At 37.5% G+C, this 19,166-nt stretch overlaps 1 protein-coding gene across 1 annotated transcript; it reads right to left on the bottom strand.

The window, feature by feature from the left end:
- Positions 1-1,530: 1,530 nt before the first annotated feature.
- LOC148763606 (uncharacterized) lies at positions 1,531-3,517 on the bottom strand. The gene is made up of 4 exons (XM_088804594.1): positions 3,263-3,517; positions 2,834-3,154; positions 2,101-2,560; positions 1,531-1,973 (listed from the first exon to the last, which is right to left on the bottom strand). Exons 1-4 carry the CDS (start codon positions 3,515-3,517, stop codon positions 1,531-1,533), a joined length of 1,479 nt encoding a protein of 492 aa, XP_088660720.1.
- Between the last annotated feature and the right edge of the window lie 15,649 nt (positions 3,518-19,166).

Raw genomic sequence — 19,166 nt, 5'->3', positions numbered from 1 at the left:
AGTCAATCCCCACATCTGAGCTATCTGAATATCACCTTGCCATTACCAACGTTGGAACTGCCTCCCATGAAATAACTGACGAATAAGCTTCAAAATCTGCCATATCACACGGTTCGGATACATGCCCAGTGATCTATGTTTAGCATCATTTCGCTCCATCCACAAGAACCAAAAAATAAAGAGAGGGATTAAGATACGTATGTGGCCATTCCTCGTATAATCTCCAGAATATATCCATTTGTTAAATAACAAGTTCACTGAACATGACTCGTTATGAGAACTCCATTTGGTATTTCACTCAAGTGTCTATGGAATATGTTTTCATGTGATAATTGTGCAACTAGTCCTTGGACTTGAGACACTAGGTCATATTGTATGGTGAATGACATACTTTGATTTCACCTTTACGGGTCTGAAGGCGACTAGATGCCTAAACAGGGTGTTTTTGGGTATGCCATGAAGCATGCGAAGGTGAATAAATGGTCAAGAGAGGATTCATTACCCCAATTGATATGAGGGGATGCATCTCACTTGTTCTCAACTCTTGATTAACTTGTATAAAGTCTTTAGCCAAAGCATTATGAATTTGAAGAAAGTTAGTTTCCTAATTCATAAGGTTAGTGATGAATTATGAGAACTAATATGGAATGTTATAAGTAGACACTGAGCCATGATTTATGACATATCCGGGATATTTGATGAAAGAACTGTATTGCACTAAGAGGTTTGTCGTAATCATATATAAATTCTTTAATTGACTCTCTAACATTTGGGTGGTCATGATATTGCTAGATGCCGCTCATGATCTATAAATATATATCAATTATCAAATTGATATTTGATTAGGATTTATATTTATTTCCAACATGTTAAAAGCCTAATGGGTCACACACATTAAGTGACATGATTGAGATTAAATAAGGATCAATAGGTCTTTATTAACCTTGTAATATATGGCTAGGGTCAATGTAGGATATGCGATAATATATAACAAAAAAACTCCTCCTAAACTTAAAATTAACATTGTCCTCAAGGTTAAAAAGTAAAGAAGAAAAGTCAAGAATACTCCCTTAGTTAGCAAAGATCCTTTAATCATGCTTTTCATCCTCATTATATCCAAAGTTATTGGGAGGATCCATTAAGGTGACAAAAATCTAAATAAGAAAAAGACTAAAAACAAATTAATTGTAAAATCTAAAAAAAAAATTAATTTCAAATAAAAAGAGTAAAAGTTTCAAAAACTCAAGAAGCGTTTCTTTATAGTCACTAGCTTGACTATGGCACCCCATTTTGCATTTCTTCATCTACAACATACGGCTTGATGTTCATTACATTAACCATAAATGCTCAAGTGGCCTTATTCTCTATCTATTATCCTACATGAATAGATCTTGATCACTTTAAAAGGACCCATCCTTTTTGCGTTACATTTCCATGGAAAAAGTTTGAAGCTAGAATTGATGAGTGACACTTGCTATCCAACATGAAATCAAGACAATTAGGAGGTGGTGGACAATGCTCCTCATGTGACTACTCGGTTTTGATTTGTGGAGGTAGCAGCTTTAACCCAAAGGTTGGTGCATGATCATTAATAGGTGAAAAAATAGGCTTATCCTTGCCCTCATCCACCATAACCATTCTAAAGCAACTAACTAAAGAAGCAGTATGCTTAAATGCATTGAAAATATTGAACTCTACTACCTCCTTTCTAACTCTGAAAGTTGTCTTGCCTTCTTTTATATCAATGAGTGCACCTACAGTTGCCAAGAAAGGTTGTCTCAAGATTAAAGGAATTTCCACATCCTCTTCCATCTCAAGCACAAGGAAGTCAATCAAAATTTCCACATCCTTTATAATGCTAATCAGGTGCCAAATTATTTTGTCTGTTAATTGCAAGGTGACTGTAGTAGGTTGAATGTCCTTAAGTCCAAGCTTATTAGTAACGGACAAAGGCATCAGTGACACACTAGCACCTAGATCACACAAAGCTTTAAAAAATTTAAAACCACTAATAGCACAAGGTATTGAAAAACTCCATGGATCCTTTAGGTTCGATGGAAGCTTGTTCTAGATAATAGTATTACACTTTTCAATGAGTACCCACTATCTCATACTCACCCAACTTCCTTTTCTTTCTTAAGATATCTTTCAAAAACTTAACATATGAAGGCATTTGTTTCAAAGCTTCAACAAAGGGGATGTTAATGTGGAGCTTTTTGAATACCTCTAGAAATTTATGAAATTGAACATAAAAGTTTTGCTTCTGGAAGCGTTGAGGAAATGGAGGAAGAGGGTGTGTTACCGGTGCATCCTTGATTTGCACTTGCTTGTTTAACTTTCCAACTTCTGATTCACTCTCAATTGGCTTCTTTTGTGGCCTTTCTTGCTTACTACTACTACCAACCTCTTTCCCACTTTGAAGGAATACTACCGAACAAGGTTTTTTGCTTTCCCTCCTCGAATTTGGCTTAGTATTACTTGGTAAGGTCCCTTGAGGCCTATTGTTGATAGCGTTGGTTAATTGCCCCACTTGAGTCTCAAGATATTTCAAAAAAACTGCCTACTATGAATAAGAGTATCTGTCTTAGCCATATATTGCATGAGCAACTCTTCCATGGCTGGTTTCTTTTCTTGCACTAAGGGTCTAGGTTGTTTTGGAAAGCCTAGAGGAAAATGTGGTCGTGGAGTTAATGAAGAACTTTGATTGTTGCTCCAAGAGAAGTTGGGGTAATTCTTCCACCCTAGATTATATGTATTGGAGTATGGGTTTTTTTTGTTACCAATTCCCCATGAAATGAACCGACTCCAACCTCACTAGACAATGCTTTGTTACGTGCATATCTCCACAACAATCATAGTTGACAAAAGGACTTTGAATAGATTGAACATTGACTATCTCAAATTTCTTAGTAAGAGCAGCAACTTGAGCCGCTAAATCATTGATTACATCTAACTCAAGAACTCCAGCTACTTTCCTTGGTAATGACCTCTCTAAGTGCCACTGATAATTGTTGGTTGCCATTTTCTCCAAAAGGTCATAAACGTCATCAATAGACTTAGCCATCAAAACACCACCAACTGCTGCATCAATAGTAGTTTTAATGGGATTAAACAACCCATTGTAAAATGTTTGCACTTGTAGCCACTTGGGAAGCTTATGGTGTGGGCATATCCAAAGTAAGTCTTTATACCTCTCTCAAGCCTCATACAAAGATTTGTAGTCAAATTGTGTGAAGGACGTAATGTCGTTCCTTATCTTTGCCATCTTTGCTGGAAGGAAAAGCTTAGCTAAGAACTTCTCCGCAAGATCATCCCATGTTGTGATAGACCCCATAGGGAGAGAGTTCAACCAAACATTTGCCTTGCCCCATAGCAAGAAAGGAAAGAACCTCAACCGAATGGCATCATCAGTGATCCCGTTATGCTTAAAGGTATCACAAATCTCTAAAAACTTAGCAATATGAGCATTAAGATCATCATTTGATAGGCCTCCAAATTGGATTGATGTTTGTATCATCTGGATGATAGCTGGCTTAATCTCAAAATTATTAGCTTGAATTGTTGACCTTTGAATGCTTGAATGAAGTCCATGGACTAATAGAACAACATAATCACTCAATGATCGATTGTCAACTACATGTCCTTGAATTTGTTGCTCATCTCAATTCTCAGCCATTGTATATGATTCATTAGAGTTTTGAGAGTTTAGTTTAAGTAATCTCCAAAAAGTCTTCTTGATTTTGAATCGCAAGGGATTAATTCCAAGCTCTTTACTCTTTTCATACACTAGCTAAAAAGTGCTTGAAAATAAAGGAAATAAAGCTTGAATTAAGACTAGTTTGCTTGGAATTAATATTAGCAAAGAATAGAAAAACAACTCCCTGGCAACGGTGCCAAAAACTTGTTGCAGGTTTTACATACACACAAGCACACGTGTCGCACAAGTAATACAGTAGTAAATAACTTGTTGTCTCCACAGGGAATTGTATCTAACTTAGCACCCTAATCTTATCCAAGTAAATCTAATTTGAAATTAGTTAAAACTGAAATTAAAGTAACCAAGCTAAACTAATGAATTAATTCTAAAAATGTCTAAAGAACCAATGAAGTAAAACATAGGATTGTGGAATTACACTATCTTTCATTTAAATTTAATCTTCCTCTTTATACTTATATCAATGGGTTGGTTATTAGCCTAGAGTCCAAATTTATCTACAATTCTCTGTCGAGATATTGTAAACCTACCTATCTTAATTAATTTTCCATATGTTTATGCAAATTAATTAAGATAAGTTCACTAACCTTATGCTCTAAATTTGGCTGCACATGGTATTTAAGTATATTTTTATCTTAAATACTCATCAAATCACCTAAGCTCTAAACGAATTGAACACATGCCATTTAAACCCTTGATCTATTTTAAATTCTCTTTGTCAAGTTGCATTTAGAGACCTAACTCAATCTAATTGTTGTTCAAGCAATGAGAAGCAATAAGCATAGATTGAAATAAACAACACAATACCCATTAATATTAAGTAAAATGAAGTTAAAATATCCAAACTACAAGAAGAGATTATCCACAATCATAAAAGTGGAAATTTAGATCAGCATATTTAATACAAAACCCAATATTTTCATAAAAATATTCATTTCTACAATAAAAGGTTGAGAGAGAAAGATAGAACTAGTGAGAGAAAAATGAGCTGATGTAGATGATTGAAGCGCCCAAGAAATCCTTGAATCCTCTATTTTCCTTTTTTTTGTTTGTAGAAGGTTTTCTTTTTGCCTCTTTTTTTCCTTTTCAAAAACTCTTTTTTCTCAGCTCAAAAACATGTATTTATACCCCCCACTTTCAACCCTAGCTATAAAAACCCATGTAGAAATTTCTCATTAAATGACGTGTTTTTGTTATAGCCAAAATGGATTCTCACTGTAGCCAAAATGGATATCGCTGTAGTGAGAAATTTACTGTTTAGCACTATGCAATATGTTGCATTCAGTCAAATTCCTCTACATTTTTTACTATGATCCCTTCTGAACTGGGTGAAGTGTTAAACATCAAATTGTAACTCTTGCTCTTTGCTTTCCATAGGTCCAAGAATTGTGTTGATCGAAGTTTTTTAGCTTAAGCTATGCTCTGATTATTGCAACATGGTCTAAGGTCAACTTAAGCAAAAGTGCATGATCCTTTGCAAATTGACTTCCAAGCTCTTTTTCACCTTCACCAACATATAGCACAATCAATATAAGATACAAATAAAACTTGATAACATGAAAATAAACTCAAATTTCTTAATTAAACTACGAAAGCATGCATAAAGTAAATACTAAGAAAAATATAAAAACAAGGCCTAAATTAATTAAAAACAAAAAGACATTAGTCATTTTTAAGCTCAAAAGTATGCAAGATAACTTTATAAAATGGAGTTATCAAGATGAAGTGCTTAATTGTAAAAATTTAATCCTATAGTGTTGCTACACATAAGAATTCAACATATTACATCAACTTTATTCATGCTTACTAAAAGTACAAGAATAGCAAGACAACTAGATTTCATCATTGGATGGGTAAGTCAATTTCATGGTGCATGTACTCTAGTTTCATTTTTCACACATTCATAATTTAACAGGCCAAGAAAATTAAAGAAAATACTTAAATAAATAAAACATAAAAATATAAAAAGTTCAAATCCACTCTAAACTTAAAGTTAACATTATCTTCAATGTTACTGAAAGTAAAGAAAGAGAAACTCCCTTAAGCTTATGGATGAAGTCAATCATCATTCTCGTTTGTAGCAACATCGTCATCCTCATCTCGGGTGGGATCAACGGGCAGTGTGGGGAAAGTGGCTAAGTCCATGCTAACATGCTTGTCATATGCCCTCATCATTTGCTCAATGGCTTTGAAGCACTTTTCTTGATGGTCCAAACGACTCTCAAGCCTTTCTATTCACTAAGCCATGGGGAGATTTTGGGTATGCTGTAGTGGTTAAGGTGCAATAGATGAACTACCTCCAATAGCAGTGTGCTCACACATACGAAACCTATGGATGATTCCACTATCTAATGGAATCTTTGGATGTAGCAACTCTTCATTAGGTTACCAAACGACTCCGGCTTGACGGCATAAGGCAATTATCAAGGATGGATACCATAATCCATCACGTGGTGAACGAGCTGACATGATAATGTTGTTGAAGATCAACTACCTGATGTTAATAGACTTTCCTATCATAATGGCGTACAAGAGAACTGCTCGATCCTCGGCTACATCACTCAAGTGTTTCATAGGTAGCACTTTACAGCTAAGAAATGATACCACACCTTGTAGTCAATATCTATGGCATTAGCTTTAAATGACATTAAGACACTCTTGTGTATTTTCCATTCAACGCCCAGAATGCTAATGTGCCCAAAACTGCATCCAAATCAACGTTGCCATCCACAAATTGGTTGTATTCGTCGTTCTCAATGTCAAGTGTATAGTAAAATAGATTAATAGTATGAGCACCAAAAAGTACTTGATAACCTCGAACGAAGGCATGCCATTGTCATGCTCAATAGCATTAGCATAGAATTCTGGACCACAGGCATTATCACTGTGTCACGGGGTTGGGACTTTAGCCAAATTTCGTGCGATGCTATAGTCTCATGTTCGTAAGACTACGCAAGCTTTAACGAGGTTTATTAATGATCGGTGCGGAAACGTACAGTGAATGAATATGAAGAAAGAGATTAAGGAGAATAAATAGGTATTATTGCTCCAATGAGAGAAAAATAAAGTATTTAAGATCTAAGCACAAAGTAAATTGCTTGATGAAAAGAAAAGTCTACCTAAGGTGGCTATTTATAGCCTCTAGCCTACTTGGGGTGTAAGTAAAATAAAACAACAAAATATCTAACCTAAGTTTCCTTGGTGTGCAAGTAAAGTAAACATATAACTAAGGAAATATTCCCTAGCTTGTTGAGTAAGTTTCCAACCCTAGCTTCAGCCTAAGGAATGCAACCCCCGTTCAGCCCATGTGATTCCTCTCAATTAGATCGCCTTTGAAGAACTAGTCCAACAGTGGTGCTCCTTAGGGTGCACAGCAGGTGTACGTGCCTTGGGATGCGCTATGTGCAGTAGGTATACGTGCACTCTAGGTGCACTGGGCACAGCCTGCATCAAGGGTGCACTGTCACATGGCTGTCGTAGTGGGGTGCCTAATTTTTAGGTACTAGGGTTCCCTTGGCGCACAACACACATGCAAGTTGTGCTGCTAGTGCGGCCTAATGTACGAGGCATGGCCTGCTAGTGTGATGTGCATAGCCCAGCAGCACATGTGGCCCACTACTGAATAGGGGGCCCGCACATTACCTACACATGCATGGCCTTGATGCCAAAATAGCGCATCAGGCCTACTAAGGCTCGATGATGTGGAGCCCTTTCTTAACTTGCCTTCCTGCCTGCTCACTAGAACCCTACATTTGCATGTTGGTCCGATGGTTGGTTGGGTTGGACTCGCATGTCATGTCATTCTTCCCTACTTGATTTCGACAACGTCCTCGTTGCTGATTAGAACGCCTCTTCCATTTGACTAGGTATTGATGCTAATTCCCATCTAGTTCTTTTCGAGCAACACCCTTTTAGTGAGAATGAAGTCCACCTCCTTTTCGTATGCTGAGCGTACCCCTAGGGTGCTCTCTTACCCTGTCCGTGGCTTGGATCATTTTTTTCCACATGATATGGTTTCAGTATACTTATATGAAAGATTGGATGGATTTTCAGCTTAGGTGGCATATCAAGTTTGTATGCCACGGGACTAAAGCATTTTGTCACTTTGTAAGGCCCTTCGTATCATTTTAATAGTCCCTTTTGGAGTCCTTTGTCCTTGAGTACTACGTGTAGTTTAACGAGTACCAAGTCTCCAACATCGAAACTAACTTCTCTCCAAGACTGATCAACCCATTTTTTGGTGCAATTAGTAGCCTTAAGTAAGCATGCACGAGCAAGATCAAGCTGCTCTTGTCATCTGCACGCATGCTTGTAAGCTGTAGGTAATTGCCCCTATGTATCTGACAGCAATATGACTTGGTGTAAGAGGCTACTATTCAGTCACTATCTCGAATGGACTTTTTCCTGTTGCCTCACTACGATGTAGGTTATGAGAAAATTGAGCAATATCTAGCCACTTCGGCCAGTCAGTTTGAGTGGCTTGCATGAAGTGTCATAAGTAAATCTCCAGCATAGCATTGACCCTTTCGGTCTGACCATCCGACTGTGGATGAAAATTGGTTAAGAAATTGAGCTGCGATCCTATCATCTTGAACAACTCAAAGCAAACTTTAACTATGAAGCATGCTTTTCTGTCGCTTACTATGCTTAACGGAACCCCTTAGTATTTGACAACGTTTGTCATGAAGAGTTTAGCTGCCTCCGTTGCTAGACACTCCCAACTTGTGGAGATGAATGTTGTGAATTTCAAGAAGTGATCCACGATGACCATGATACTTCCTAATCCATTCACCTTAAGAACTCCCATGATGAAGTCCATGCTCACACTTTCCCATGGTCGATTCGAAATCGGTAGTGGTTGTAGTAACGCTATGAGTTTCCTTTGCACTGATTTGTCTTGTTGGTAGACAAGACATGTTCATACATATGTTTCCACATCCTTGCGTAGTTGTGGCCAGTAGTATCCCTGTTCTACAAGTGCCAATGTCCAGTGCATTCTTGGATGTCTCACCCAAGTCAATTCGTGACACTACTTGAGTATCTCCCTTCGAAGCTTGCCATAGGATGGCACATAAGGCCTCAGGCCCTTGGTGTATAATAGCCTGTTTTGAACGCACAACGAAATACTGGGGGCTATTATACTTTTTCCTTTGCGTAGTCCATCAATGTCTATGCTACTATGTCATATGATAACCCTTCTTTGATGCGCGACACGATAGCTCCTTGAGCCTCGTTTACAACTGCTAGTGTGGCCTTACGACTAAGTCTATTTGCCACTATGTTGGCCTTCCCTGACCTATACTCAAGTCAATAATTGAATTCTGCCAAGAAGTCTTGCCATCGTGCTTACTTAAGACTCAGTTTCTTTTGGTTCTGAAAATAAGATGTAGCTACGTTGTCTGTCATAACCACGAAAGGTGCTTTGAGAAGATAATGTCTCCATGTTTGAAGACAATATATTACAACAGTCATCTCTTTCTCTTGGTTGTGTACCTTTTCTCTATGTCGTTGAGCTTGTGACTTTCGTAAGCCACAAGATGTCTTTCTTACATTAACACTTCTCTTATTGTGAACTCTGAAGCTTTTGTATGCACCTCGTATGATTTGGTGTGGTCTGGCAAGGCTAAGATCTGTACTGCACACATTGTCTGCTTTAGGGTATCGAAGGCTTGCGGACTTCGTGTACTCCATTTTCAAGTGATCCCTTTTTTTAGCATGTCGGTAAGTGGTGTGGCGATTGCAGAGTAACCCTTAACAAATCTCTTGTAGTAGTTTGCAAGACCTAGGAATGATCTTAATTCCGTTACCTTTGTGGGTGGTTCCCATTCTAGGATAGACTTGACTTTGTTCAGATCCATTCGTATGTTTCCACCTCCAATGATGTGTCCCAAGAAAGGGATTTCTTGCATACCAAAGGAACACTTTTCCTTTTTGTTATAAAGCTCATGCTCCCTTAGCTTTTCCATTACAAGTCTAATATGTTGCACATGCTCTTCCAGCGTCTTGGAGTATATCACAATATCATCTAAGTAAACAACTACAAACTTATCAAGGAATGGTTGAAGTACCTTGTTCATTACGGTGCAAAACGTTACTAGTGCGTTGGTTAAACAGAATGGCATGACGAGGAATTCATACAATCGGTAACGTGTCACACACACTGTTTTTGGTACATCTTCCTTTATGATACGTACCTGGTAGTATCCAGATTGTAGATCCAGCTTGGTGAACCATTTGGGTCCACCTAATTGATCGAACAAGCCCACAATGAGTGGGATCGAATACTTGTTCTTGATTGCGAGCTTGTTCAATGCTCGATAATAGATGCATGAACATAAAGTTCCATCGTGTTTTCGCTAGAATAGAACTAGGGCACCATAGAGTGACTTAGGTGGCTGAATGAACCCTACATCGAAGAGTTCGCCTAGCCGCTTCTTGAGTTCGACAAGCTTGGGTGGTGACATGCGATACGGTGCACGTGCTGGTGGGTGTATGTTAAGCACTAAATCTATGTGATGGTCGATTTCCCTTTTATGGGGGTAGTCTATTCGGTAGACTAGTGGGCATCACATCCCCAAAAGTCTCCAGCATCTCCAATACCTCCATTGGTGCCTTCGTGTGTTCAATCGCCTAGTTTTCTTCCTTGAGAACGGTGGTGAAAGTTTCCCCCTCGAACTTTGCCCTTTTTGCCAGTTGCATGGCAGAGAGTAGTTTCGAGTCAGTCCCACGTCCATGTCGAACTGGTACTACACACTGAATCCTTGAGTCAAGTATGATGATACAATTGGTAAACAGTATGAGCAATGCATTGAGTTGATCTAGGAATCCTATACCTAAGACGCATTCATAATCATCCATAAAGATTATCTCGACAAGCTCTTAATTGTACCTCTATCTTTTTACCCCCCGATTTGAAACTCGCTTTGAGTTTACCATCTTGATATAGCCTACCCCCCTATCAAGTTTGACTTCTAATCGTTTGGCAGCGTCATCTGACAAGAACAGATTTAAGGCTCTAGTATCCACTAATGCCTTTATCTTCTGTTCGTTAATCTCAATGTCAGTAAACATGAGACCCTATCTCCTAGCCAATCTCTTTTGTTAGATTACGCCTAAGACTATTGATCCTAGTTTCCATGCTTTCGGATCTTGCTCATCCTCTTCGTGAGCGATGGCCACAAGTTTGGCCTTCTATGGACATTCACGGACCTAGCGTGGCCCTCCACAAAGAAAACATGGCTTTGGTGGTTCTTTCTTATCCTTGAATGCAGCCTTCGTGACTGTTGGCTTCTTGTAGTTGTTTTTCTTACCTTTAGAATACTGATCCCTATCTCTAATGTTCTTCCCCTTCTCTTGGGCCCTGGTAGGATTAGAGGATTTGTTCTCGTATTTTTTCAGCTCCACCAAAGATTCGACAAGATTGATGGCCTCAGTAATGTTCTTCACATTCTGCCTTTAAAGTTTGAGTTTGGCCCATGGTTTGAGTCCATCCATGAACAAGAAAAGTGCTTCCTTTTCACCAAATTTGTTGATCTGCAACAAAAGTTTAGAGAATTGTTTAACATATTCCCTGATCGTACTATGTTGTGACTGTTTCCTAAGCTTTCCACGAGCTTCGTCGTCCACATACTCAGGATAAAATTACTTTCAAAATTCCTTATGAAACTCCTCCTTAGTCGTGATGCGAGTTCCCCTGAGCTTAACACCGCAGTGTTGCCTCCACTACAATAAGGTAATATTGGTCAAATACATGGTAGCTATATTAACCTTTAGGGCATGGTCCGTTATGCCCACAGCCTTGAAGTATTGCTCAACTTCCTAAAGGAAATTGTCGACTTCCTTGGCCTTTCACTTGCCTAGGAATTCCTTGGGTTTTGGTACCTTTAAGGTCGTACTTGTTGATGCACCAGGCCCGTCACCTGGTGTGACTGCCCTTAGAGATGTCATCTCATCTCAAAGTTCCAGTATTTCTTGTCACATGGCTAAAATCAACTCCTCTAATGCTATGTCATGATGCGTTAATGTCTCCACCGCATCGTTTATGCGTTCTCATAAGTCAGCGTCATTTGTCTCCACCGCATCGTTTATGCGTTCTCATAAGTCAGCGTCATTTGTCTCCACCTATTCCATATTGGTCTCGATCTCGTCAAGTTTGTCTTGAGTTTCTCCCATGACAACTTCAATCCTAATGACTCGACTTTCTAGTGCAGACAAAGCATCTTTGGAATACCTCTCTTAGTGGTAGCTCTTGATTCCCTACCTTCTTGATTCATAGTAGATTGTTTAGCAATTGACGCCATCTCTCTCTCGATCTTCACCGTGTGATACCTAGCTCTAGAAAGCATTGCTCTTATACCAACTGTCATGGGCTTGGGACTTTAGCCAAGTTCCATGTTGCACTGTTGTGACACCCCGTACCCTCATATAAAAGCCAATAAGACCTTATCGACAAGACGAAGGGTCAATTGACGTAAATTTAAGAGCCGAAGAGCGGTGACAGGTGAAAGAAATATTTTAGAGTAAAATATTTTGCATGCGAGAAAATAATATTTAAATAATAATATTTTGATCAAGGATAAATTAGCTGGTTAAAAGGAGATTTGAAAGTGAACCGGGACAAAGTGAGACACTTTGGGGCCCAAGAAAACAAGTGCAGAATTTGGAATAAAATAATATTAAAATATTAATTTTTTATCTGTTGTTGAAATTAGTCATGAAGGAGGACTATATGGCTAATCTAAGTAGGGCGGAGGAAGTAAAAAAGAATTTCAAAGAAAAATGGCGTAAGTGGGGCCGCGTGCCCTTATTAAATAAAGTAAGAATGGGTAAGTATATATTTAAATATTATGGTGACACCTTGGTGAAGTGCAAATTTTATATTTTATTTGTACAAGTGTAAATGAAGAAAAATAGAAAAAAATTAGAATTAAAGAAATGTTGGAAGGACCAAATTGTAAAGAATGAAAAGTTTAGAGGGACGAATGGTAAATAAGGAAAAGTTTGAGGACTTATGTGTAATTTCAACATTTGGAGTTAAATGGAAATTAACTAACCAAGGAAAGTTAGATTATGTGGGATAATGAGATGTGCATGTGAATTCACTATTACATGCAAATTATAGCATGCAAAAAGGAAAAAGTTAGTGGGGAACATGTGGGACCCCCACCATGTATAGTAAAAGGAAGAATAAGACTAAATTTATTTACATGTAATGAGATTGGTACATTAAGTGGCCAAATGAGGAAAGCAAAATGTGGGATGCATGTGACTTGAATAGATTAATGAATGCCCAAATAAAATATAAGGTAAAGGTGGTGCATGAAATAGGATTGGAGGAATAAGGTGGTGCATGAAATAAATAACAAAGGAAAAATTGATGGATAGTGAAGGTGGTAGATGGAGAAGCAAAGAGAGGATAGATAATGGACCAATGTGGAGGAAAGGAAATTGGTGCATGAAAACCCATTGGTTGGCAAAATGGCCAAATGAAAATAAAAGGTGAAGGTGTGCATGTATTATGATTGGTTAAATGGGTGGCCATATAAATACCAAAATCCAAAGGTAAAAGAGAAATGTGAATTGGCCTGGGTGAGACTTGAGAGAGTTGGCCATTGAGAGAAGAAAAGAAAGAAGAGAAAGGTTTGGGAAACTCCACCCTAGAGGAAGAAAAAGAGAAAGAAAAGAGAGAAACCAAAGGAAAGTTCAGTTTTGGGGGAAGATCCAAAGAAACCGTGAGGTTTCCTTCCCTTATCTTGTAGAGTCTTAACATTTTACCACCCAAAGAGTCTTCAACATTCAAGAGAGAAACCATGGAGTGTTGATGGAGGTGTAAAGCTTCGTTTCAAGATACAAGAAATGAGGTAAGGATTGTGGTTTTAGCTTGAATGTTCTTTGAAAATGGGTTGGTAACTATAAGAAATGTTTTGTGGCAGCAAAGATTGGCTTGATTGGAGTGGATTTAGTGACATGCAAGCCGCCAAACCCATGGAAGCATGATAGATTCAAAGTGAAAGAGAAACGGTAAGCATAATATTGTGTTTTAAGGCTTACAGTCGGTAAGATCATTAAGAAAATAATTGTGCATAATGTTGGCAGCTTGGTGATTGGAGCATTGGAAGAATATTGAGGTTGCATGCCAGATCCCATCCATCAGAAAGGTAAGGCATGCAATGTGAAATGATTATATGATGCCATAAGTACGGTTAGGAAACAATTATGCTAGTTGAAAGCTTGAAAAGTGAAATTTGTGGACATATGTTGTTTTGAAAGATTTGAAAGGTTAAAAATGTTGGTGTAACATGAATGGAATTGATATTGTGCTTAGTGGCAGCATGTTAAATGTAAAGAATGGTGCATATAAGCTTAGAAATTACTAGGTGAAATCAAATTTATAGTTGCCGCCATATATGTGATTAATAGTATGAAAATAATAGTTTGAATATGATAAATATTATTAGAAAGATTGATGTAGGCATTTAAAGTCATAAACAAGATGCCAGGTTTGAGTATCTCAAAGTTTACACTAAAGATTAAATGTAAACGGCTATCTCTTAAGAATAAAAGACTGGAATATAGAATTAAATGTGAATAGCAAACATGGAATATATTGGCAGCAAGGCTTATTAATGGTATTGGATTGAAATGATGTTAGGAAGTTGACAAAGCAAGGATTATTGCTACCAACATAAAGTAAGCATTCGAGGAAATATTAGTGGCGAAGTAATATCCCGCCATTGTAAGGTGAGTATAGGGTGTCTATTTCAAAAGTTCCATAAACTATATATTGATATACATTTAATAAACGTTGCTGATTTTCCTTAAATGCAATTGTGGATAGCATGAGTTGTTAGCCTCGGTAGGTGATTTTTAAATGGATTTGTAATCAATTATTCTGTTATTGTGGAAAGCATGAGCTGGTAAAAATGATAGGCAATTGTGGATGCAAATTGATTTTGAAGTTGTTTGTGTATACTATCTATATAGATATATGTAAAGTGTTTTAGAAACCGAGAAACAAGCCTTTTTGCAATGTTTTGCATCAAATTCGTGCCTTGTATTTTTGTGTGACAAACATAGTTAAATGCATTTGTTAAATGGTTTAAATACAAATTTTTGAGAGCTGGTTTTAGTCCAATCTTTATACAAATGTTTACACCATGCATTTTAATGCAAAAAACAATTTGAAAGGTTATCAAACCTTACTTTCAAATGATTTAAAGCAAAAGTCTCGGAAACCTTGATTTGGTTTTGAAAATTGTTTTTACAAACCAAGAGTGTCGAGAGTAGGCTGAATGTCACATCGGAATAATGTGACCTTTGTGCACAAGTGAGCCTAGCTAGAGAACCTTTAGGTCACCGACGAGCTGTCAGACATGGCTAGGCCACGGTTTGTGATTATACATGGCAAGGCCAGGGGATGATATATGTGGCTAGGCCACAAGTTGATATACGTGGTTGCAACCACTTGATTTCTTCGATATCGGCCAACATCATCGAGACTGCCATGGTTGTGAGAATCCAGTGGAGGGGGGCCTCTCAGATTGTTATTATGTGGAAGAGGGTCCACGAATTGATTATCTATAATTACCTACTCGAGAGCCTTGAGAGTTTTTAGACTCATACTCTTTCGCAACTCCCTTGTTTGAATGAAAGCTTTCAGTGCTTATATGTGATCATGAGTTGATTTATGTGGATGTACACGTTGATTTTTACATGCCACACATTTTGGGAACGTCGTACTTTTATACGGTTATTTATATTTTTTATGGAAAAAGATGATTTCGATGATTGAAATTTGATTTGCTACGCTTGTTTTCGGCATTGTATTGCCAATGGAAGTATTGCATTATGATTTTACAACACTATTTTTTTTACAAGGCACAATTACCTTATTTGTTATATGGTTTTATGAGCTTGCCATTTTATATTCTCATTTTATCTTCCAAATTATCTGCTTTAAGTTTGTTTCCCATCTACGCCTTGCTCAAAGTGTTGATGATCACTAAGTCTATGAGACTCACCCCCTTATCTCCCTTTTGCAGATAGTGATCGGCCTAGTGTCCATTCATCGGCATTTGTTGTCCACCGTGGATAGGTAAAGGCATCTCATAGCACTTCATTCTAAGTCGCTCTGCTGCTAGAAGTCGAGTCGTTGATAGCATAATTCATTTGTAAATAGTGTCAACGTAAATGTACAGTTGGATATTATAAACTATAATGTATTCTTACGACTATGGTGAATAAAGGTTAAGATAACGTATTACAACTTTTGCTCAAATCTTATTTCAAAAAGTTACGATTCAAAGTAATTATATAGATTGAAGGCATGAATATGAAGTAGTAACTAAAGTTTCAATTAAGGCTTGTTTGGGATTTGGCAAGTTCTCTCGCAAGTCTTGGACGCCGATAACGATCAGGAAGAAGGTCGTTATAACTGTAGTCTCATGTCCGTAAGACTACGCAAGCCTTAACGAGGTTTATTAACGATAAGTGCAGAAACGTAAAGTGAATGAATATGAAGAAAGAGATTGGGGAGAATGAATAAGTATTATTGCTCCAATGAGAGAAAAACAAAGTACCTAAGATCTAAGCACAAAGTAAATTGCTTGATGAAAAGAAAAGTCTACCTAAGGTGGCTATTTATAGCCTCTAGCCTACTTGGGGTGCAAGTAAAATAAAACAACGAAATATCTAACCTAGGTTTCCTTGGTGTGCAAGTAAAGTAAACATATAACTAAAGAAATATGCCGTAGCATGATGAACAAGTTTCCAACCCTAACTTCAGCCTAAGGAATACGGATCCCATGCAGCTCATGCGACTCCTCTCAACTGGATCTACCTTTGGAGCACTGGTCTAGCAGTGGTGTGCCCTGGGGTGCACAGTAAGTGTGCGTGCCTTGGGGTGCGTTGTGTGTAGCAGGTATACGTACACTGTGGGTGGGTTGGGCGCAGCTTGAGACAAGGGTGCTTTGTCACGCAACAGCCTTAGTGGGTGCCTAATTTTAGGGGCTAGGGTTCCCTTAGCACACAGCACACATGCAGGTTGTGCTGCTAGCACGACTTGCTAGTGTGATGTGCGTAGCCCAGCAACGCATGTAGTCGGCTAGTGTGCAAAGGGCTTGTGCACTACCTACACATACATGGCCTTGTGCTCTAGAACACATGCCAAGCTTGTGTGTGCACTGGAACCCCACGTCTGCATGCTGGTCTGATGGTTGGCTGGGTTGGACTCGCATACCGTGTCATGCTACTTTTGGCTAAGCGTAAAGTTTCTCCCATTAGCATTTGTCAATTATGTTGTAGATGTTAGGATAAAGACCTTTCTGGACATCAATACCATGTTCTAGAACTAGCACTTTTTCCACTAAGGACTAGGTGTGGCGCTTCTCAACCTCGGCCAAAATAAATTTGCTAAGAGTAAAATTTTGTCCACTTCCCCTAGCATGCGTCCTCTTCTTTGGTTCCATGGTAATAACCTGAGTACCCAAGCAACAAACAACACATTTCAACCACAACTAATTAGTATACATTACAAAAAATTAGACCAACAAAGACAAAATAATTGATACTAACTATTCAACTCCCTAATAACATGAATAACACTAATTTTACTATCTATCAAATTCAAATTCAAAATGTAGAAAATTAAAGTTATGCAATGTACCCACCATTCAAAAATTCTAATTTATGTACAAAACTAAAAAATTAATGAAACCCATATCCTACATTGTTACATATAACATACACCTATCAATTCTAAGCAACACCCATCTTCAAAACACAACACTAATCATCAAAATCATTAAAGAGAAGAAGTAGAGCATTTACCATTATTTCTTGCACTCAAATGCTTGAAAGAAAGTGAAAATGCTCTAAAATCTTCAAAATTCAAAGTTTGATGCAAAATAAGTGGTGTTTGGAAGAGATTTGGTAATGGGTAAGTGAAAAGGAGTGAGATTTTTCAAGTGGGGTAGAGAAAAAAATGAGAATTTGAGCTTAGGGTTGAAAAATGGGCTAAAATGGGTGTTTGCATATTTACATTAAATATCTTAAGTAAATAGAGAGTTAAAAGGAAAGAAGTAAAAATGAGGACATTTACTTTCTTTTTTATAATTGAGGGAAAGGGGATTCAAACCCTACTCATTAGGTAAGGGGTTCATGCACCAACCAATGAGCCAAATGCTCGGGTGCAATAAGGACATTTACTTAAATGTTATTTAATGTAAATAAGCAAGACAGGTTTTATAAGTAATCCATTTCAGAAACTACATTCTGTTTCAAATGTATCCATACATATGGTAAACCAAAACCAATACATTTTGTTGATACATGTTCATAACATATCGATACAATTTTTCCAAAACCAAAAGTATCGATACATTTTGTTGATTTTAGAAAAATAAAAGGGGTAAAAACATATTTTCACACCCTAGCTCATAATATACCACATTTTTTGAGGGTTGGCACCCTCAACTACATTTTCAAGGTAAAACCCTAATTCTTAAGTGCTTCCAACCCATTTTTGCTCAAAATCACCAGTTTTGAAAGATTTGAGCTTTATTTTGGGTTTTAAATGAAAAAGAAATGAGATTTTCCCACTCTTGAATCTTTAAATCTTGGATTTTCTTATTCTAAAAGTGTAGTTTATTATTCCAGAATTATTGATGTCTATGAACTATAGGATTTGGGTAGACTTTCTCACTTACTATAGCTCACCCAAGGTAAGAACATTGATTTTATTGGTTTGTACAAATGGGTATTTTGACGAGCAGTAGATATAGTCTAGAAAATCAGTTGAGGCAAACTCGAATAGTTTGAAATAGCATAGAACGAATATTATGTGATTCCTAGACTAAGTATTAACTAAAATATTTATTTGAGAATTTAGGAACCATTGAACTCCAGAAATTCTGTTAGAGTAGACTTTCGCATACTTGGTAGAAATCAACTTTCGAGGTGAGTGGATGCACCACTTTCAAAACTATTTTAGTATGTAAAGTTGAAAGCATGATTTGAATGATTGGGGGTTTATTCATGAGCTTGATTTCCCATAAATATTTATTCTACAAAATGTACTTATGGATGTGGAAATGTTTTGGAAACTATATGTATATGTAAATATGCTATTATGTATCGGTTTTCAATAAGCAGGGACAAGCATTTTTATGATTGCAGTCCACTTGATTACTCCGGCTGTCACGACCCAATTTTTGGGCCATGACCAGTGCATGGGCCCAATGGACGTAGCCCATTAAGCCTAAGCAAACCTATCTATATTACCTGTTGATCATTCCATCAAAGTTGCTAAAGTCACATTTCATAATTTCAATTCGAAATATTGATAACGATTACCAACTCGTCATGGCATTACCAATCAAAATATACATATAAGGTCTAAGGTATACATCTTAGTACTTTACATCACATGTACGTATTTACAACAAAAAAAACT

Source organism: Theobroma cacao, chromosome 3 (assembly GCF_053813885.1).
Source record: "Theobroma cacao isolate CCN51 chromosome 3, ASM5381388v1, whole genome shotgun sequence".
In the NCBI taxonomy this organism is placed as follows: Eukaryota; Viridiplantae; Streptophyta; class Magnoliopsida; order Malvales; family Malvaceae; genus Theobroma; species Theobroma cacao.
Note: the sequence above shows the minus strand (reverse complement) of the source record. Positions and strands in the feature narration are given on the sequence as shown.